The 21,756-nt window shown below is 45.1% G+C and overlaps 1 protein-coding gene and 1 long non-coding RNA gene across 3 annotated transcripts in view; one reads left to right on the top strand and one right to left on the bottom strand.

Annotated features, from left to right (window-relative positions):
• Positions 1-13,874: 13,874 nt before the first annotated feature.
• LOC123568773 (uncharacterized) lies at positions 13,875-16,782 on the bottom strand. Its single transcript, XR_006692299.3, has 3 exons — positions 16,546-16,782; positions 15,403-15,521; positions 13,875-15,282 (listed from the first exon to the last, which is right to left on the bottom strand). It is a non-coding gene; the product is annotated as an uncharacterized lncRNA (long non-coding RNA).
• CAPRIN1 (cell cycle associated protein 1) overlaps positions 15,935-21,756 on the top strand; it is a 49,540-nt gene continuing 43,718 nt past the window's right edge. Inside the window, exons 1-2 of one of the 2 annotated variants that reach the window (XM_005578232.4) lie at positions 15,935-16,114; positions 16,665-16,880. In XM_005578232.4, coding sequence (XP_005578289.1) covers positions 16,665-16,880 — 216 coding nt within the window. In that variant the 5' untranslated portion in view covers positions 15,935-16,114. Of the gene's footprint in view, positions 16,115-16,664; positions 16,881-17,650; positions 17,912-21,756 lie in introns of those variants that run through there. The other variant, XM_015434930.4, reaches the window with a different exon arrangement.

Here is a 21,756-nt window from a genome sequence, read left to right as displayed (position 1 = left end):
TGCCTGTACTTCCTGTTAAATTATTGAAATATTTTGCGCCAGTTTTAAAAAGAGCTGCCACCCCAAGTCCCCTCAGTACCTCCTCTCTGGTCACTGCCTCAGACCTTCCTCCATAGCTTCCCATCATCTAGCAACTAAAGAGCCAATGCCACCCACCACAGGCCTGCCTCATCCTGTCCCGCGTCAGGCTACTGTTCATTCTGATTGGTTGGTGTTCAAGCCATAGCAGTTGTTAAATATTTTTAGTGTAGCCCACCCTGGCAAAACTCAGCAAATTTTCCAATCTCCATCTTGACTACTCAGAATCATTTAACATAGTCAACTCTTTAAAACACTCTCTTCCTTTGATTTCCGTGATGCCATACTCTCTTGATATTTTTCCCTCTACTTCTCAGTTTCCTAGACTGACTTTCCCCATCCATATAACCTTTAAAATGTTGGTATTGCCCTCAGTCCTGTTCGCTTTGATATCTCAGTAGATCTCACTATTCTCACATCATGGCTTCAATGACTATCAATATGTGAATGAATTCCACATTGAATCCAAGACTTCTCTGAACTGCAGACAGGACTTAAATGTCTGCTTAGTGCATTCATTTGGCTGTCTTGTAACTCCCGCAAACTTAACATGCATACAATTGAACTTCCTGGCTGGGTGCGGTGGCTCAAGCCTATAATCCCAGCACTTTGGGAGGCCAAGGCAGGTAGGATCACCTGAGGTCAGGAGTTCAAGACCAGCCTGGCATACATGGTAAAACCCTGTCTCTACTGAAAATACAAAAAAATAGCTGGGTGTGGTGGCGAGCACCTATAATCCCAGCTACTCGGGAGGCTGAGGAAGAGAGAATCCCTTGAACCCGGGAGGCAAAGGTTGCAGTGAGCTGAGATGGTGCCATTGCACTCCAGTCTGGGCAAAAAGAGTAAAACTCCTTCTCAAAATAAATAAATAAATAAATAAATAAATAAATAAATAAATAATAAATAAATAAAAATAAAATTGAACTTCCCATCTCTTAGCTGCCCTTCTAGTCCTTCTACCAGGATGGTTCTACTATCCACCCAGATGCATGAATCTAGAAAACTAAGAGTCATCTGTGACTCCTCTGTCTCCCTTACTGCCCTCTCATATTCAATCAATTACCATGTTCTATTTATTCTACCTCTAAAATATATGTAATGAATATTAAATCCATTAAAATCTCTCCATATGCCCTGCCAGTACTTTGCTCAAGCCACCATCGACCCTATGATTATGGTGGCCTCTTGAATTCTTGCATCCATATTTGCCTCTCTCCAATCTATTTTTTGTAAAGCAGCCAGAGTTATCTTTTAAAAATGCAAATCTGATTAGACCAATATATCCTTTTTCATTCTCCTGGGGTTCAAAATGAGGTCACATTCCTTTCAACGCTCAAATCAGATGACTTGGAGCCTTCAACTTGTCTCCCTTGTGTGGTAACTTCAGATTCCAAAGGTACAGATTGTCTTGATAAGTGGAACTGGGAAATTTGCTCATATTCTTTTTGCCTGCTGTGACTGTCAGTAGAATACCTGATTCTATGTGTTCTTCCATCCTCATGTAGTCCTTATACATTGAGGTTATGATGTGCTGTGACTAGGCACAGATGTCTACCAAATAGCCTAGGGTAATCTTTATTCAATGAAAGAAAGTATTTTGATTATCTAGGGGCCCAAGAGTGTTTCAATTCTAGAGCTAGGAAAAATATACATACATATATTTCTTTCAAAGTATTGCATTCGGCCGGGCATGGTGGCTCATGCCTGTAATCCCAGCACTTTGGGAGGCTGAGGGGGGCGGATCACCTGAGGTCAGGAGTTCAAGACAAGCCTGGCCAACATGGTGAAACCCTGTCTCTATTAAAAATACAAAAAATTAGCCTGGCGTGGTGGTGGCTGTAATTCCAGCTACTTGGGAGGCTGAGGCAGGAGAATCGCTTGAACCCGGGAGGCAGAGGTTGCAGATTGCGCCATCGCACTCCGGCCTGGGCAACAAGAGTGAAACTCCATTTCAAAAAACAAACAAATAAACAAACAAACTAAAATTAGCCGGGCATGGTGGCGCACGCCTGTGGTCCCAGCTACTTGGGAAGCTGAGGTGGGAGGATCACTTGAGCCCAGAGAGATCTAGGCTGCAGTGAGCCATAATTGCACCACTGCACTCCAACCTGGGTAACAGAGTGAGACCCTGTCTCAAATAAATAAATAAATAAATAAATAAATAAAAAGAATATTGCCAGGACCTCAAAAGCCTCTCTTATGCTACATCCCAGTCACTACCTAATGACAAAGGTAATTACTGTTCTGATTTATTTTACCATAGATTAGTTTGTTTTTATTGTTCCATACTTTTGTGTGCAGTTTCTTTGATTCAACACTATGTGTGTTGAATTCATCCATGTGGTTGCTAGTAGCAGTGGTTTGTTCGTTTTCACTGCTATATGTATTAAATACATCATATATTTATCTTTTTCTACTATTGATAGAAATTTGGGTTGTTTCCATTTTTGATTACTAAGAACAATGCTGCCATGAACATGCCTGTATATGTCTCTCAATTACCATATCTATGCTTTTCTATTAGTATATGCCTAAAGCAGAATTTCTGAGTTATAGGGTATGTGAATACTCGGCTTTAGGAGATACTGACAAATACTGTTCTAAAATGGCTGGGCCAATTTATTTATTTATTTTTATTTTTTTATTTTTATTTTATTTTATTTTTTTTTTTGAGACGGAGTCTCATGCTGTTGCCCAGGCTGGAGTGCAGTGGCGCGATCTCGGCTCACTGCAAGCTCCGCCTCCTGGGTTCACGCCATTCTCCTGCCTCAGCCTCCCAAGTAGCTAGGACTACAGGCGCCCGCCACCGCGCCCGGCTAATTTTTTGTATTTTTAGTAGAGACGGGGTTTCACTGTGGTCTCGATCTCCTGACCTTGTGATCCGCCCGCCTCGGCCTCCCAAAGTGCTGGGATTACAGGCTTGAGCCACCGCGCCCGGCCTTTTTTATTTTTTTGAGACAGAGTGTCGCTCTGTCACCCAGGCTGGAGTGCAGTGGTGTGATCTCGGCTCACTGCAACCTCCACCTCCCAGGTTCAAGTGATTCTCCTGTCTCAGGCTCCCGAGACATGCCCGTCTAATTTTTTGTATTTTAGTAAAGACGGGTTATGCCGTGTTGCCCAGGCTGGTCTCAAACTCCTGAGCTCAGGCAATCCATCCGCCTCGGCCTCCCAAAGTGTTAGGATTACAGGCGTGAGCCACTGCGCACGGCTGTCTGGGCCAATTTATACTCCCATCCGCAGTGCGTGGAATTTCCAGTTGTTCTGCATTCTTGCCGTTCCTTGTTTATTTCAGGTTTTGCTTTGTTTTTGTTTTGTTTTCTTTTGTTTCTAAGACAGGGTCTTGCTTTGTCACCCTGGCTGGAGTGCAGTGGCATGAACATGGCTCACTGCAGCCTCAACCTTCCAGGCTCAAGAGATCTTCTCCCCTCAGCCCCCCAAGAAGCTGGGACTACAGGCGTGTGCCACCACGCCCAGGTAATTTTTTCTTTTTTTTTTTTTTTTGAGACGGAGTCTCACTCTGTCGCCCAGGCTGGAGTGCAGTGGCCGGATCTCAGCTCACTGCAAGCTCCGCCTCCCGGGTTCACGCCATTCTCCTGCCTCAGCCTCCGGAGTAGCTGGGACTACAGGCGCCCGCCACTCGCCCAGCTAGTTTTTTGTATTTTTTAGTAGAGACGGGGTTTCACCGGATTAGCCAGGATGGTCTCAATTTCCTGACCTTGTGATCCGCCCGTCTCGGCCTCCCAAAGTGCTGGGATTACAGGCTTGAGCCACCGCGCCCGGCCACACCCAGGTAATTTTTGTGGTTTTTGTAGAGATGGGGTTTTGCCATGTTGCCCAAGCTGGTCTTTAATTCCTGAGTTCAGGCCATCTGCCCGCATTGGCCTCTCAAAGTGCTGGGATTACAGGCATAAGCCAATGTGCCTGGCCCATTTCAGTTTTTAAATTTTAGCCATTTTGGTGACTGTATAGTAGTAACTCACTGAAGTATATTACATTAAATTTTATCTCTTTATATATTTGACTACCCTTCTTAATACTAATTTTCTGGAGGCCATAGGATTATGTCTTATTCAACATTTGAATAAACACAGATAGTGCCTGCCATGCACAAGGTGCTAAGTGCTTGTTGCAGAAGTAATGAGGGACTGAGAAGTCTTCCGAAAGCTAAAATCAAACATTTCCGGTACATAAAAATCGACCTTGCCTAAGTTTAATCATCATCAAATCCCAGTCAACAGACATGCCTGAGTGTCCACTCACTGCCAGTATTAGTCTTCCGATACTTTCTTCCCAAGGCCTTGTCAGCTGAGTACTTCATAGCATTGCCTGGCAGTGTAGACATTAGAGCTGTGACGGTACTAATCATAAAGGTAAAAGAGCCCTCGAAATATAATTCCATTTCCCCCACTTTCTGGCAAAATCATTCGTAAATCCCACAAAGAGCGGAATAATCTAATCCTTGTCTAAAGACAACCAGTTATGCAAATAAAGCCCCAAGAAATCCCAGCACTTTGGGAGGCCGAGACAGGCGGATCACAAGGTCAGGAGATCGAGACCATCCTGGCTAACACGGTGAAACCCCGTCTCTACTAAAAAATACAAAAAACTAGCTGGGCGAGGTGGCGGGCGCCTGTAGTCCCAGCTACACGGGAGGCTGAGGCAGGAGAATGGCGTAAACCCGGGAGGCAGAGCTTGCAGTGAGCTGAGATCCGGCCACTGCACCCCAGCCTGGGCGACAGAGCAAGACTCCGTCTCAATAAATAAATGAATAAATAAATAAAGCCCCAAGAAGGTACCGCTTCTGAGACACATTCGCTAGCATAGCTATAATTAAAAACATGGCTAAGGGCAGGGCATGGTGGCTCATGCCTGTAATCCCAGCACTTTGGGAGGCTGAGGCAGGCAGATCACCTGAGGTCAGGAGTTCAAGACCAGCCTGGCCAACATGGTGAAACCCTGTCTCTACAAAAAATGCAAAAATTAGACAGGCATGATAGCAGGTGCCTGTAATCCCAGCTACTTGGGAGAGACTGGGGCGGAAGAATAGCTTGAACCTGGGAGGCGGAGGTTGCAGTGAGCTGAGATTGTGCCATTGCACTCCAGCCTAGGCGAAAAAGCAAGACTCCATCTCAAAAACAACAAACAAACAAACAAACATGGCTAATAACAAGTGTTTGATGAGGATGTGAAGAAACTGAAACCTCATACAAAGCTGAATATGGTGCAGCCACTTTGGAAAACACTTAGGCAGTTGCTCAAAACATTACATGTAGGCCAGGCACAGTGGCTCACACCTGCAATCCCAGCACTTTGGGAGGCTGAAGCGGGCAGATCACGAGGTCAGGAGATTGAGGCCAATGTGGCCAACATGATGAAACCCCATCTCTACTGAAAATACAAAAAAAATTAGCTGGGCATGGTGGTGCGCACCTATAGTCCCAGCTACTTTGGAGCCTGAGGCAGGAGAACCTCTTGAACCCGGGAGGTGGAGGTAGCAGAGAGATGAGATTACGCCACTGCACTCCAGCCTGGGCAAGAGTGAGACTCCATCTCAAAACAAAAACAAAAACATTACACATAGAGTTACCATATAACCTAGCAATCTACTGTAGGTATATACCTAGTGAATTGAAAACATGTGTTCATACAAAAAATCTGTACATGAATGTTGCATTAGTCTGTTCTCTCATTGCTATAGAGAACTACCTGAGGCCGGGTATGGTGGCTCACGCCTGTAACCCCAACACTTTGGGAGACCAAGGCAGGTGGATCATCAGGTCAACAGATCAAGACCATCCTGGCCAACATGGTGAAACCCCATCTCTACTAAAAATACAAAAAAATTAGCTGAGTGTGGTGGCGTATGCCTGTAGTCCCAGCTAATCGGGAGGCTGAGGTAGAAGAATCACTTGAACCCAGGAGGCAGAGGTTGCAGTTAGCCAAGATTGTGCCACTGCATTACAGGCTGGTGACAGAGTAAGACTCTGTCTTTAAAAAAAAAAAAAAAAAAAGGAACCACCTGAACCTGGGTAATTTATAAAGAAAAGAGGTTTAATTGGCTTACTGTTCCACAGGCTGGGGGAGTCCTCAGGAAATTTACCATCATGGCAGAAGGCAAAGGGGAAGCAGGCACAATCTTCACATGGTGAAGCAGGAGAGACACAGCGAAGGTGGAAGTGCTACACACTTTTAAACAACCAGATCTCGTGGAAACTCACTCACTATCACAACAGCAGCAAGAGAGAAGTCTGCCCTTATGATCCAATCACCTCCCACCCACCAGGCCCCTTCTCCAACATTGGGGATCACAATTTGACATAAGATTTGGGTGGGGACACAAATTTAAACCATATCAAATATTCACAACAGCATTATTCACAACAACCAAGGAGTGGAAAACAACCCAAGTGTCTATCAGTGGATGAATAGACAAACAAACTGTAGTATATCTATTCAGTGGAATATTATTCAGCCATAAAAAGGAATGAAATTCATGCCAAAACAAGGATGAATCTTAAAAATACTATGATAAGTGAAACAAGCCAGGCACAAAAGGCCCTATATTGTAGGGTTCCATCTATCTAAAACATCCAGAATAGGCAATTTCGTAGAGAAAGTAGATTAGGAGCAGCCAGGGGCTAGGAGGAGGGGTAAATGGGGAATGACTGCTAATGAGGTACATGTTACTTCCTGGGGTGATAAAAATGTCCTAAAATTAGGTAATGGCAATGGTTGCATTACTCTCAAATATCAAATATACTAAAAACCAGTTAATTGTACACCTTAAATGGGTTAATTTTATGATAGGTAAATTAGAGCCCAATAAAAGTTCTACAACACACTGAGCTGTTGTTTTGCTTTTGCATAATTTACTTACCTAAATTATTTGCAATAAACTTGTATTACTCTTGCAATTTTTAAAAAATGAAGGTTTAAAAATATTTAATTATAATTTATACTTTTTTTTTTCTGTGAAAAGGCTGCATAAACGCATTCCTTGTCACACCATCATTTCTTTTTCTGTCATCAAATCAGCCCTAGCTATCCTAAAGAACGGTGTTCTTTCTGCTTTAGGTGGACGTTAGCACAGCATTCACGAGGAGAAGCACCACCAGCTCTAGCTCTAAAGAACGCCAAGGAATATGATCTTGTTGTACTACAGGGCTGCCAGATCTGCATTTGGTTTAGACAAGGAGGGTCCGGAGAAAAGGTTGCTGCCTTCTTTCATTGTCCTCTGTAGGCAAAGTCTAAATAGGGTATGACTAGCCTATCCAATATCCCCTTCTAATTTTTCTCTTCTGCCCCCTTTTTTTTGGAGACGAAGTCTCACTCTTGTCCCCCAGGCTGGAGTGCAGTGGTGCAATCTTGGCTCACTGCAACCTCTGCCTCCCGGGTTCAAATGGTTTTCCTGCCTCAGCCTCCCGAGTAGCTGGGATTACAGGCGCCTGCCACCATGCCTGGCTAATTTTTGTATTTTTAGTAGAGACGGGGTTTCACCATGTTGGCCAGTCTGGTCTCGAACTCCTGACCTCAGGGGATCTGCCTGCCTCGGCCTCCCAAAGTGCTGGGATTACAGGTGTGAGCCACGGCGCTGGGCCATCTTCTGGCCTCTTTAAGAGGAAAATACAAAACAAAAAGTAGCAGCAGGAAACATATATATTATAGTATACTACTGTCATTTTTATGACCTTTTTTTTTTTTTTTTGAGACGGAGTCTTTGTTGCCCAGGCTGGACTGCAGTGGTGCAATCTCGGCTCACTGCAACCTCCCCCTCCTGGGTTCAAGAAACTCTCCTGCCTCAGCCTCCTGACTAACTAGAATTACAGGCATGAGCCACCACGCCCGGCTAATGTTCGTATTTTTAGTAGAGAGGTGGTTTCACCATGTTGGTCTTCAAACCCGTGACCTCAGATGATCTGCCTGCCTCAGCCTCCCAAAGTGCTAGGATCACAGGCGTGAGCCACGGCACCTGGCCGCCTTTGATTACTCTTTTTTTTTTTAAATTTTACTTTAAGTTCTAGGGTACATGTGCACAACGTGCATGTTTGTTACATATGTATACATGTGCCATGTTGGTGTGCTGCACCCATTAACTCGTCATTTACATTAGGTATATCTCCTAATGCTAACCCTCCCCCCTCCCCCACCCCACGACAGGACCTGGTGTGTGATGTTCCCCTTCATGTGTCCAAGTGATCTCATTGTTCAATTCCCACCTATGAGTGAGAACATGCGGTGTTTGGTTTTTTGTCCTTGTGATAGTTTGCTGAGGATGATGGTTTCCAGCTTCATCCTTGTCTCTACAAAGGACATGAACTCATCCTTTGATTACTTTTTAAAATTTCTTCTTACCCTTAGTTTTTTCCTTGTTCCAATAATTTCCCTAGATCTGCCATACCAGCATTGCAAGAGGGCTTGTCAGAAACTCAAATGATCAGCCAGCCCTCAGAGTCTCTATTAGCCATTCAGCCAGCGGGGCCCAGCCAGCAGCGCTTTAGTAAGCCCTCCAGGCCATTCTGACTCTCCCCGAAGTTTTAGCACCATTGCTCTAATTCTTGAAAAGCCTTCGGCTGTTCAAGTATAATGTACTATACAAGAGCGGAAACTACAGACTTGCTGAGTCATCCTTCCTTTCTCTTGGTCACCCTAACCTTCCATTCACCATTCTGCCTGGATTCCATTCTGCCTGGATTCTTCTCTCGGCATATTTCTCTCGACATTTTCTCTTCCATCTTGGAATCCTTTTGCTTCTTCCTGAATCAGCACCTCGAGTTTGCTGTCCTTTTCCATCTATCAACATGCCCTACTTAAGACACTGTCACAAGTAAGACACTGAAGCAAGTAAGACACTTGCTTCCCTACCTGGGAAGCAAGATAGGAAGATACCATGAAAAGAAGAATTTTTTGGAACATTTTTGGCACTTATTTTTGTGAAAATGAGTAGTATATACACTCTACGTCTATAGAGCAGAGATTCACAAGCTTGAATGTGCAAAGGGGAGTTTGGTTTTTTAAATGGATGTTCCTAGGTTTCAGATTCTGGGATGTAGAGACAATGTCTGGGGTGGAGTCTAGGAATTTTCATTTTGATAAGTACCTCAGGTCATTTTGAAATTGGTGGTCCTTGCCTACTTTAGGAAGCGCTGAATCAAGGACGAGAATTGGGGTGGGGGGCAGGGCTCTCTCCTTTGCAAATTCTACATCCACTGAAAATCTATGCAAGAAAAAAAAAAGCACGGGACCTACATTTTCTCATGACATTTTTCATGTCTCTAGCGATTTGGTGCTTAGGAAACCTTTAAATCAAGTTCTCAGGCTCTCAAGATAAAAAAAAAAAGTTATCAACACACAAACAGTAAACCACTAATATAGGGGCAGTTGTGCTGTTAGGTGTGAAAATTATTCTTGAAATAATACTATCCTGACCAGCTACAGGAACAATCTTGAATAAGCTGATTACTTTTATACTTATATTCCTCTAGTATGTATTAACTGAGACACATAAAGTTTTATTCCTTCCAAAATTCGTGGAGCAGTTAGTTGTTACCTTGAAGGAAGTTATTTTTCTCAAATTACTGTTCACAGTGGTTGTATGTCTTAGTAGGAGGATTGATACATAGAATACTTTATTGCCTGAAATGACCATGATTATTCATGTTGCCAAGATGCAAGATCACCCTGTGAACAGATCAACTTGCATCTTGGCAACATGCATAATGCAGTTCTTTTCTTTCTTGTCTTCTTTCCTTTCCTTCCTTCCTTCTTCCCTTCCCTTCCCTTCCCTTCCCTTCCCTTCCCTTCCCTTCCCTTCCCTTCCCTTCCCTTCCCTTCCCTTCCCTTCCCTTCCCTCCCCTCTCCTCTCCTTTCCCCTTCCCCTGCCTCCCTCCCTCTCTCCCTCCCTCCCTCCCTCCCTCTCTCTCTCTTTCTTTCTTTCTTTTTCTTTTTCTTAATTTTTTTTTTTTTGACAGAGTCTCGCTCTGTTGCCCAGGCTGGAGTGCAGTGGCATGATCTCAGCTCACTGCAACCTCCACCTCCTGGGTTCAAGCGATTCTCCTGCCTCAGCCTCCTGAATAGCTAGGATTACAGGCATGCTGCAAGCCCGCCTAATTTTTGCATTTTTTTAGTAGAGACGGGGTTTCGCCACATTAGCCAGACTGGTCTTGAACTCCTAACCTCAGGTGATTCGCCTGCCTCAGCCTCCCAAAGTGCTGGGATTACAGGCATGAGCCACCTCACCGGGCTGCATAATGCATTTCTAAACGCATTTTTTATTTGGGGGGCCAGTGTCATCAGAGTAGTTTTACTTGTAAAGTACTAGAACAAGTTGTTTTGTTTTTTTGGAGACACAGTCTTGCCCTGTCACCCAGGCTGGAGTGCAGTGGCGTGATCTCAGCTCACTGCAACCTCCGCCTCCTTCAAGCAATTCTCCTTCCTCAGCCTCCTGAGTAGCTGGGATTACAGGCACCCGCCACCATGCCTGGCTAGTTTTTGTATGTTTAGTAGAAACAGGGTTTCACCATGTTGACCAGGCTGGTCTCAAACTCTTGACCTCAGGTGATCCATCCGCTTTGGCCTCCCAAAGTGCTGGAATTACAGGCATGAGCCACTATGCCCAGCCAGTGACTACATTTTTTCTCTCATAAAATAGAATAGCTTTTCCCAAACTTGGCATTATTGACGTTTTGGTCTGAATAATTGTGTGTTGTTTTGTGCATTGTAAGATGTTTAAAAGCATCTTTGGCCTCTACATACTGGATGCAATTAACATCTTCCCCTCAAGTTGTGACAACTAAGTACTTCTAGACATTGCCAAGTGTCCCCAAGGGACAAAATCACCACAGGTTGGGAACCACTGAAAGAGAAACATGATGTTAAGACAACATACAATTCATGTAAGTAACTATATGAAAGATTTTAGTGCCTGTGGCCAAAGTGTTTTTGCTTTTTAAAAATTTTTATCTTTAGGCCGGGCACAATGGCTCAGGCCTGTAATCCCAGCACTTTGGGAGGCCAAGGCAGGTGGACTGCCTGAGCTCAGGAGTTCAAGACCACCCTGTCCAACATGGTGAAATCCTGCCTCTACCAAAAATACAAAAATTAGCCAGGCATGATGGCGGACACCTGTAATCCCAGCTACTCAGGAGGCTGAGGCAGGAGAACAGCTTGAATCCGGGAGGTGGAGATTGCAGTGAGCCGAGATCTTGCCACTGCACTCCAGCCTGGGCGATAGAATGAAACTCCATCTCAAAAAAATAAATAAGTAAAATAAAATAAAAATAAAATTTTTATTTTTATTTTTTAGATTCTGGGTTTCACTTTGTTGCCCAGGCTGGAGTGTAGTGACATGATCATAGCTCACTGCAGCCTCGAACTCCTGGGCTCAACTAATGCTCTCACCTCAGCCTCCCAAGTAGCTGGGATAACAAGCACATACCACTGTTTTTGCTTTTACGTTGAGTCAAGTGTGTAGCTTCTAAGAGTGTTCAATAACAAACAACAGTATTTCGTGAAATCTGAAATAACTATTCTGAACATATTGTACCTCTACAAAACATGAAGTTCTATTTCTTTTTTTTTCTGTTTTTTTTTTTTTGAGACAGAGTCTCACTCTGTTGCTCAGACTGGAGTGCAGTGGCACGATCTCGGCTCACTGCAAGCTCCGCCTCCCAGGTTCATGCCATTCTCCTGCCTCAGCCTCCCAAGTAGCTGGGACTAAAGGCGCCTGCCACCATGCCTGGCTAGTTTTTTTGTGTTTTTAGTAGAGATGGGGTTTCACTGTGTTAGCCAGGATGGTCTTGATCTCCTGACCTCGTGATCCGCCCGCCTTGGCCTCCCAAAGTGCTGGGATTACAGGCGTGAGCCACCGCGTCCGGCATGAAGTTCTACTTCTATAATATTACAAGTAAGAAAAGGTGGACATAGGAAAATATAAGCGGAAAAGGATGTTATCTCAGCTGATGACCACAATGTAAGAATTCAGAAACAGTATGGACCAATAGTAATAATAATATTATAACCGCACTGAAATGTTAATACAGTAGGCAATACTTAGTAACAAAATAGTTGTGCTGGGCATGCTATTACTTATGAGGATCCAGAGATGAAAAAACGACTGCTCTTTTTCTTTGAAAAGCTTACAGTTTAGTGGTGGTTTATGGACACATAGACAAACAATCATTGATTGACTTATAATAAAAAAGACTGTACTGGAAAAATTATGATAGAAATGTCTATTATTGACTTGTAAAATGATTGAAAAACAAATTTAAAAGACTTTAAGAGCCTTAGCTATGTGAACAGTGTAGTTCACACTCTGGTCAGGTTTCTGTCAACCTGAAGCAAAGAGGCAGTTCATGTAATTCAGATGAAGAGTCCCCTCTTTTGCTACAAATAAGCTTAGCATTAGCTTATTGGATGATTCAAGTTGAAGCAGTTGAATTATTTTGCTAAAATGATCAGGATAGTTTAATTATTCACTTCAACTGTGGAGACTTCAAAGTGCTGGGGTCTAATGAAAGGAACAAGCAAATGTCAGCTTGAAAGATTTGCGTTATTGAAATGTATTATGCATATTGTTGTATTTACTTTATGTTAATGTATTTAATATTGGCATATATTAAAGTATACCAGGGTTTTTAAATTTATAAACCATTTATAAACATATTCTGCTCTTCCACTGTGTTTTCTGGGAACTCTTTATTTCTTCTATGATACAATGACCTCAAGCTACTGCATAGCTCTGTATTAGAAAAAAGGGTTTAAAAAATGAGTATTTAAAATTCACATAAACATAGCTTCAGTCCTCTTTTGGTCAAGCAGGAAATAGACAAATTTGAATGACTGAGACCTTGGCATTGAGCTGGGCAGGAAGTCAGCTTTGGGACACAGCTTTGCCTTAAATTTATTGGTCTTTCTGGACTTGCTGACCTGAACAGACAACCACAGAATGTCAGAACACCAGTGAAATGGGATTGGGATGACATAGGAAGTGAAAGCGTGACAGCTACATATATTCACCAAATATTTCTGGTTCACCTGCTTGCTACCCGGTATCTGATAGAATACTATCTCTTGACTCCCTTATGGTTAGATAGGGTCATGTGACTCTTTCTGGCCAATGAATTTAAGCAGATGTGATGCATATCTACCTGTCTAAAGCATTTAATTGACTGAGATATTCCTGAGTTCTCTTGTGGTACAGTGATCAGCAACATTTGAGATATGGCATCAGCATGAATCTGCTGAGTGACTACTATGAACAGGGCATTCTGTTGAACTGTGACAGATGTGTACCATTTGTAGTTGTTTTTTTTTTTTTTTTTTTTTTTTTAGACAGCCTCACTCCATTGTACAAGCTGGAATGCAGTGGCACGATCTTGGCTCACTGCAGCCTCTGCCTCCCGGGTTCTCGTGCCTCAACCTCCTGAGTAGCTGTAATTATAGGCATGCGCCACCACACCCAGCAAATTTTTTTGTGTTTTTAGTAGAGACAGGATTTGCCATGTTGGCCAGGTTGGTTTCGAACTCCTGACCTCAAGTGATCTGCTAGCCTTGGCTTCCCAAAGTGCTGGAATTACAGGCGTGAGCCCCTTTACCTGGTCCCATTTGTAGTTTTAAACCAGGGATTGGCAAACACTTTTTTTGTAAAGGAAGAGATAGTATTCTAGGTTTTGCACACCTTACTGTCTGTTGCACACCAACTACTCAACTCTGCCTTGCTATGGCAGAAAGGCAGTCATAGAATGGATGTAGATGGATGTGGATGTGTCCCAATAAAACTTTAGACATTGGTCAGGTTCTGAGGAAAAAAGCAGTGATTTTTGAAACTTTAATGTACACACAAATCTCCTGAAGATCTTGTTAAAAATACAGATTCAGTTAAGTCTGCTATGGAGTCCAAGATAGTAGTGACAGTGGTAGTGAGAGAGGTTGGGCTGAATAAACTTTGAGCTGCAAGGAGCTAAAGGATTATCATCTCCCTTTCTAGCCTCTAGGCCTGGCATAATTGCTCAGCGTGGTGCTAAGCATGGTTTAGGTGACTAAATTTTGAAACTAGTACTCCCCATCGAATGCAGCAAAAGCCAAAGTCCTTACCACGGTCTTTCAGGCCCTACAAGACCAGTTCCCCCCGCCCCCCCTTTTTTTTTTTTTTTGAGACGGAGTCTCGCTCTGTCGCCCAGGCTGGAGTGCAGTGGCGCGATCTCCACTTACTGCAAGCTCCGCGGCCTCCCGGGTTCACGCCATTCTCCTGCCTCAGCCTCCCTAGAAACTGGGACTACAGGCGCCCGCCACCACATCTGGCTAATTTTTTTGTATTTTCAGTAGAGATGGGGTTTCACCGTGTTCGCCAGGATGGTCTCGATCTCTTGACCTCGTGATCCGCCCACCTCGGCCTTCCAAAGTGCTGGGATTACAGGAATGAGCCACCGCGCCGGGCCAACCAGCCCCCTTTTATATGTTTGATCTCATCTCCTACTCTCTGCTCTTGCCACTATGGCTTCCATGCTGTTCCTTGAACCCAGCAAGCACACGCCTTCTTAGATCTTAGTACTTGGTGTTTCCTCTACCTGAAAGATTTTTCCTCCAAGGTAGCTACTTAGCCTTCTTCCTCGCTTCCTTCAGTACTAGCTCAAATGTCAGTAAGGCTTTCCCTGACCACCGTTTTTTCTTTTCTCTACCATTTCACTATCTGCCATATACTTACTTGTCTTCCCCTTACTTAGAATGTAAGCTCCATGTAAATATGTTTTGCTCATAATCCCTAGCACTTAAGAGTTCCCAGCACACAGTAAGGTGCACAATAAATACTCCAATGAATATATAACAGACTTTGCAGCTAACCAGGATATCCTGAGGTCGGAGGCTGCTGTTGTTTCTCCAGGCTCCCTCCGGATGCACTGTTGCCAGCCAGCGTTACTCATTTCATTCCCTAGGCAACAGTGGGCTTGGTAGAACTCTCTTCTAAATCTCTTTTTCATAGAATTTAAATTATAAATTGGTCATTTACTGTTGTCGCACAATATTGCGTTGCTGAATTTTCCACTGATTATATTCATTTTATTTCCTTCCAGAACTTGGTTTCTTGTTTCTCTGCTCACTGTCCACACCCATTCCACTCCAAGGCTGGAATAATTCTCTTGGAAAAAAAAAGTAATCGTTTTCTTTGTATTTCATTGAACATTCCCTTTACAGTGTTAGGTAAACCTGAAACAAAAGGAAACAAAAGTCTAATAATTCGTAATACTCAGGCCTACTGGATAGATAACATCATAGGGTAGCTGAAGACTCTGAGGCCAGAGCTTTAGGATTTAAAAAGCCACCAACCATGACCGTGTCCGACACGTTCTACAGAGAACTCCTAGGTTACTGGGTGATTGTTTGGTGGGGAAGCGGCGAGTTGTCTTGTTTTCAAAAGACGTTATGGGGTATGGAGTTTGCTCGCTCTGCATACAGAAGGAATTCTAGAAGCCGGGATTGCACCACCCACCCCACGCACCCCTTACTTGCAGAAACCTTTGCCCCCCAACCCCCACCCCCACCAAATAAGGGCTCTTCAAGGGGCAGTTGCCAGCTCCAGACCCAGCTGCTTGACACCTATTGTCCCCGCTTGGGCGTCAAACGATTTCGCCTGAAGGACCCTAGCGTTGATTGCTCTCAAAACTCAAGGCGCCTTTCCCTCGGCCTTGGCGGGGCCATCCCCACCTGCGTCCAGGAGGCGCCCCACAGCGCAGGGGCCAGGGGACAGCAGAGAGGCTAGCAGGCTGCCTCTTCCAGGCAGGCGTTCGCGCCGGGCAGCCCGAGCGGCCGCGAAGGCCCCCGCTCTCCGCTTCTCCCGCCCCCCGCGCCCCAGAGGGCTGCTGGCTGGCTAAGTTCCTCCCGCTCCCGGCTCTCGCCTCACTAGGAGCGGCTCTCGGTGAAGCGGGACAGGGCGAAGCGGCTTGCGCCCACGGAGCGCGCGACACTGCCCGGAAGGCACTGCCACCCTTGCCCCCTCAGCTGCCCACTCGTGATCTCCAGCGGCCTCCGCGCGCGCACGGTGAGCGCCACCCGGGACCGAGCCGCTGCAGGGGAAGAGGGCCGCTGCGCCCGAGTGTCCTTTATCTCCGGACCTGCTGGAGCTTCCGAGGGGCTTGCCCCCAAGTCCCCCCACCCCACCCCACCCCGGCCATTTCCCATGCCCTTCTCTGCCCCCAAGACGCGGCCTCTTTCCTCCCTTCCCTGGAAGCCGGCGAAAGCCGGCCCTCCCAGCTGGGGACCGTTGCACTGGCCGTTGGCGGCCGGCGCGGCGATGCCCCGCCCCCGGCGCGAGCCTCGGAGCCGCGGGGCTGGTAGGCCGAGCCGGCGGCTCCGCGGGGGAGGGGCGGGTCGGGGGGCGGTGCGAGGCCCGGCCGGGCGCCCCGCTGGCGGGTCGCGCGCGCGCCCGCGCACTCTTCCTGCCCTCGAGGCGCGCCGCGCCCCCTCCCCCACCCGTTCGCGTAGGCTCCCGCCCGCTGCGCGTTTTGTCCCGCGTCTCGCCCCGTCCGTCTCCTGACTCGCCGCTCTTGTCCTTCCTCCCGCTTTTTCTTCTCTCCCCTCGCGGTCTGAAGATGCCCTCGGCCACCAGCCACAGCGGGAGCGGCAGCAAGTCGTCCGGACCGCCTCCGCCGTCGGGTTCCTCCGGGAGTGAGGCTGCCGCAGGAGCCGGGGCCGCCGCGCCGGCTTCTCAGCACCCCGCAACCGGCACCGGCGCTGTCCAGACCGAGGCCATGAAGCAGATTCTCGGGGTGATCGACAAGAAACTTCGGAACCTGGAGAAGAAAAAGGTGCCAGGAGTTGGCGGGGAAGGGAGGGGTGGCTGCGGCCGGGCTCTGCGCCCGCTCCGACCCTGGTCGCTGGAGTCTGCGCTTCTTTCCGTCTCGGGAGCGTTACTAGGTCCCCTCCTCCCACCCCCTGGTCCCCACGTCCCGTCTCCACGTTCAGCGGGAGCTTCGTGCCCAGAAAACGGGCTCCTGGAGGAGGCACTTGTCACCTGACTCGGACGCGGCACTGTCCCCCAGGCCTCTTCATTACTCTTCCGCTGTGGGTCTGGCTTTTGGCCTTTGGGAGTGGGACATGTGAGGGTGGGGGCCTGTCGTCAGGACATCACTGTATGATGCCCTTCTCTCCGTCTCCGAGACCCGATTTCTCTGACGAGGGCCCAAAATGAAGAGGTCCCTGCGCGGGGGGCTCCGGGCTCAACCAAGCGCCTCGTGGAGTTGGGGCGGCCTGTGTCCTGTAGCCTTGCGGTCTGTCCGCTCGGTTACCATGCATTTGAGACCTGTCGAGCGTCCCCTTTTCTTCCGTGGGAGAGAAGTGTGTTTAGAATCTTAAGGCAGAACTGCCTTTCCGGCAGGCCCATTTTGAATGGATCTTCGATTTGCTACCCCCGCCCCCATGCGATGGGCTCCCCTGCGTTTCCCTCTTTGTTTCAATTGTTTAGGTGTCCCCCCGAGCCTCACGCTCAGCTCAATCGCGAGATGATTTTCTGCAGCGACTTTTTGTTCCTAGGGGACTCTGAAGGGGCGGGGGACTGCCAGGATTTAGATTCGTTGGGGGCTGGGTCCTGGGGAGACTGGAGAGGATGGCTGGGACTCGGGGCACATGGAGAGAGCGTCTAACATGGCGGCGGCTGCGGGGAGAGGGAAGCGCTTTACTGGAGCTGCATTGTGAGCACAAAGCGAAAGCAGAGGGGGAGGGCAGAGACCAGGCAGCCGCCCGGACTGGCCTCCTTAGGCCCCCCTCTAAAAAGAAAAATCGAGCCACACCCACGATTTTTTGGATTCAATATTTAGTCCTTGTAGATCACACTACTGAGGTATATCTTCATCTGCAAGTCAGCCTTTTGTTTTATGCTTTCATCGCAGGACAGTGTAAACTCTGTTTAGAGGGGCGTGTGTATGTATGTAGAGAAAAGGTCTGGGCAGAGTGAATAATTAAAATGAGTAAGATCAGAGGTGGAAGGGGAGAAACAAATTAGTCGTTTGTGAAAACGAGGTAATTACGTCTGTGACTATCATGTTAACTTGAATTTTACCTTGTAAAGTAAAATGAAAGTTTGATAACTTCTACTGTCTGCCTCTAGGAAAACATTTTTATAACATCTTGAATTTCCAGGAAATCATTTTGCAGTGTTTATGTAGCCAGATACCTAATAGCGTTACTTAGGTGCTGGTATAGTAACTGGCTAAAACTTGGGCTGTGGGAAATAAGTTGAAGAAAACTGGCGATGTTTAGGTCTTATTAGTTTTACTTATTTACTGATATATTTTACATTTTGGGAGAGTTTTAAAACATTTAGATTTGATACTTCCTGTCTCCTCTTCAGTATTAAAGGTTGGGAGTTTTACTTGAATTTCATGGACTTTATTTGAAATTGAGAGATGTTCTAATCTTGGGATTTCTATCTTTTTTTTCCAATCATTTATTTTGATAAATGTGTGTTTTGTTATAGGTATTTGGAATAGTAGATGTAGTTACATTAACAAAGTAACAAAAGTATTTTTTTTCACTGTAAGCTGTGAGGTAGCTACATTCAAATGTTGAGTGGAATAAGCATGCCCAAGGCCAGTATCTTCTGAGTCTGACACATGATTTAGTTTATCCTGTTGAAATTGAGACTAACTTGGGTATCTTCTTAAATTTTTTTTTTTTTGAGACGGAATTTCGATCTTTTTGCCCAGGCTGGAGTGCAATGGCGCAATCTCAGTTCACTGCAACCTCTGTCTCCCGGGTTCAAGTGATTCTCCTCCCGCAGCCTCCCAAGTAGCTGGGAGTACAGATGCCTGCCACCATGCCCAGCTAATTTTTTGTATTTTTAGTAGAGACAGGGTTTAACCATGTTGGCCAGGATTGTCTCGATCTCTTGACCTCATGATCCGTCTTCCTTGGTTTCCCAAAGTGCTGGGATTACAGGTGTGAGCCCCTGTGCCCGGCCTCTTTTTAAAATTTTAATGCAGTAAGCAAGCCTACTGATCTGGCTGCTACTTGAATTTTTGATTCTTCAGAAGTTCTTTGAAATATTTTCTTCTAGGATAGTAATCTGAATGTAAATATTAATTATGAACATTAATAATGTATTAATACTAATTATGAACATTAATGATTAGTGATATAAAGTGTAGAGACATTAATGACTGAAAGATAACTCCTCAAAGAAGTTAATATAAAGGTAGGTGCTGACTGGCAGCCAATCTAGTTGTGAGGTGGCTTTTAGAATCTAGTGTTCACGTACTTCTGAAAAAAAAATATAAATCTAGTTTATAAGCCCCTCCTGAGGACTTGAACCGTGACTGGTCATTAAATGTGTATAGGTGCATGTGAATTACTATACTCTGTCATACCCTACCCTCAAGTTTTTTTTATTTTTTGAGATGAATCTCGCTCTGTTGCACAGGCTGGAGTGCAGTGGGACGATCTCGGCTTCCTGCAACCTCCACCTCCCGGGTTCAAGTGATCTTCTTGCCTCAGCCTTCTAAGTAGCTGTGATTACAAGTGTGCACCACCACCCCAGGCAATTTTTTTTTCCTTTGAGAAGTCTCGCTCTTGTCCCCCAGTCTGGAGTGCTACGGCTTGATCTGGGCTCACTACAACCTCCGCCTCCCAGGTTCAAGTGATTCTCCTGCTCGGCCCCCCCAAGTAGCTAGGGTTACAGGCGCCTGCCACTACTCCCAGCTAATTTTTGTATTTTTAATAGAGACAGGTTTTACCTTGTTGGCCAGGTTGGTCTAGAACTCCTGACCTCAGGTGATCCACCCGCCTCGGCCTCCCAAAGTGCTGGGATTACAGGCGTGACCCACCGCGTGCAGTCAGATTTTTTGTATTTTTAGTAGAGACAGCGTTTCACCACGTTGGCTAGGCTGATCTCGAACTCCTGACCTCAAGTGATCCACCCGTGTCCACCTTCCAAAGTGCTGGGATTACAGGTGTGAGCCACCATGCCCGGCCTCCCCTCAAGTTATAAAGGAGAAAATAATGTAATTATTACATAATTAACTAGGCTAATCCATACTGAAAGATTGCCATGTTAATAATGGAGATTTAGCAAACTGCACAGAGTAACTTTTTTTTCCTGTTGTCTCAGTGTTTTAAGTGGTAGATAGCAGTAAAAAGGTCCTAAGTTACAGTTAAGTCTTGAGACTTTTCTGTAAGCCACAGATGGAACTGTACCCACGTAAGTAGTTAAGTTGGCAGTATTGATGTTGACTTAATTGCTATTAAAACTATATATTTTGCCTTTTGAAAAACTCAGGGCATTTGGATTTTCCCTAAATTTAAGCACATCTGGTTTTTAGTTTAAATCCTTTTTATATTTAGATGATTTACTTGTGAGAAGACTTAACTGTTTTTAACTATAAGTGAGCATTTCTAATGCACTAAAATAGGATTGCTTTACAAATCAGTTTTGAATTCCTCTTTAGAAACCCTTGTGGAGTAAAGTGAGGTACTGTTTACAATTGGATTTGTTTTGACTTCAATCCATTTAGCAACTTACATTTGAGCTATATTTCAATCTTGACCTATTATCGGAGCCTTCTGGACCAAAATGCTTTTTTTATGGATTTCAAAATCACGTATCCTGGCAGAAATGACTATGGATATGTAGTATTGCTTAAATTAAAACAGATAATTGAAATAATTTTACTGTATTTTAAAAAACAAAGTTGTTTATTTTCTAATAATTTGAGCCATTAAAGAAAAAGCTAAGCATCTGCTCAATGAGAATGCATGCTTAACGTTGATGAAATATGATCCTATTATGTAATGCAACAAAAAGGCTTGGTAGGTTTTTAAATTCAGGCTTACAAAGAGTACATGAGGCCTGGGTGCGATGGCTCACGCCTGTAATCTCAGCACTTTGGGAGGCCGAGGTGGGTGGATCACCTGAGGTCGGGAGTTGAATACCAGCCTGACCAACATGGAAGAAACCCTGTCTCTACTAAAAATACAAAATTAGCCGAGCGTGGTGGCACATGCCTGTATTCCCAGTTACTCGGGAGGCTGAGGCAGGAGAATCGCTTGAACCCAGGAGGCGGAGGTTGCGGTAAGCTGAGATGGCGCCTTTGCACTCCAGCCTGGGCCATAAGAGCGAAACTCCATCTCAAGAAAAAAAAAAAAAAAAGAGCACATGAATGTTTATCAAAGAGAAGAAATACAGCTCTGTTAAAGAGAATCAAGTGTAAAACTCCATTTGCAAATCTTACAGGTAGTATTGAATTGAGTGATTAACTGCCTAGTTTTCTTTATCATTTCATTGGTGCTGAACTGGGCCCTAGGCTATGCAAGATACTTCAAAACTAAGTCTTAATTTTAACTGAAGAGAGATCTCATTTGATTTTATTAGATGTAATCACTTGTGATATGGAATAAAGGATGTTTTAATAGATGACATTTAAAATTGTTATATTCTTTGTGAATATAATAGGTTTAGATTCTAGTGACTTTGGTAGGTGAAAGATTAACTAATGTTCACTTGCGTAAAATGCTAAAATAGCCTGACAGCTTTTTAACCAGTATGTGACCAAAACTGATAGCCAGAAGTGTAGTGTTTTTTATACTTCTTCCTGAAGGCTTTCTGCACTTCATTTTTACAGTTAGTAGTATTTAAAAAGAATGCTGTTGTTGTGAGGGTAACGTTTCTTTCTAGAATGTTGCAGTGTGTCT

Source organism: Macaca fascicularis, chromosome 14, assembly GCF_037993035.2.
Source record: "Macaca fascicularis isolate 582-1 chromosome 14, T2T-MFA8v1.1".
NCBI lineage: Eukaryota > Metazoa > Chordata > Mammalia > Primates > Cercopithecidae > Macaca > Macaca fascicularis.
The sequence above is the reverse complement of the archived record's forward strand: the minus strand, read 5'-3'. Positions and strand labels throughout refer to the sequence as shown.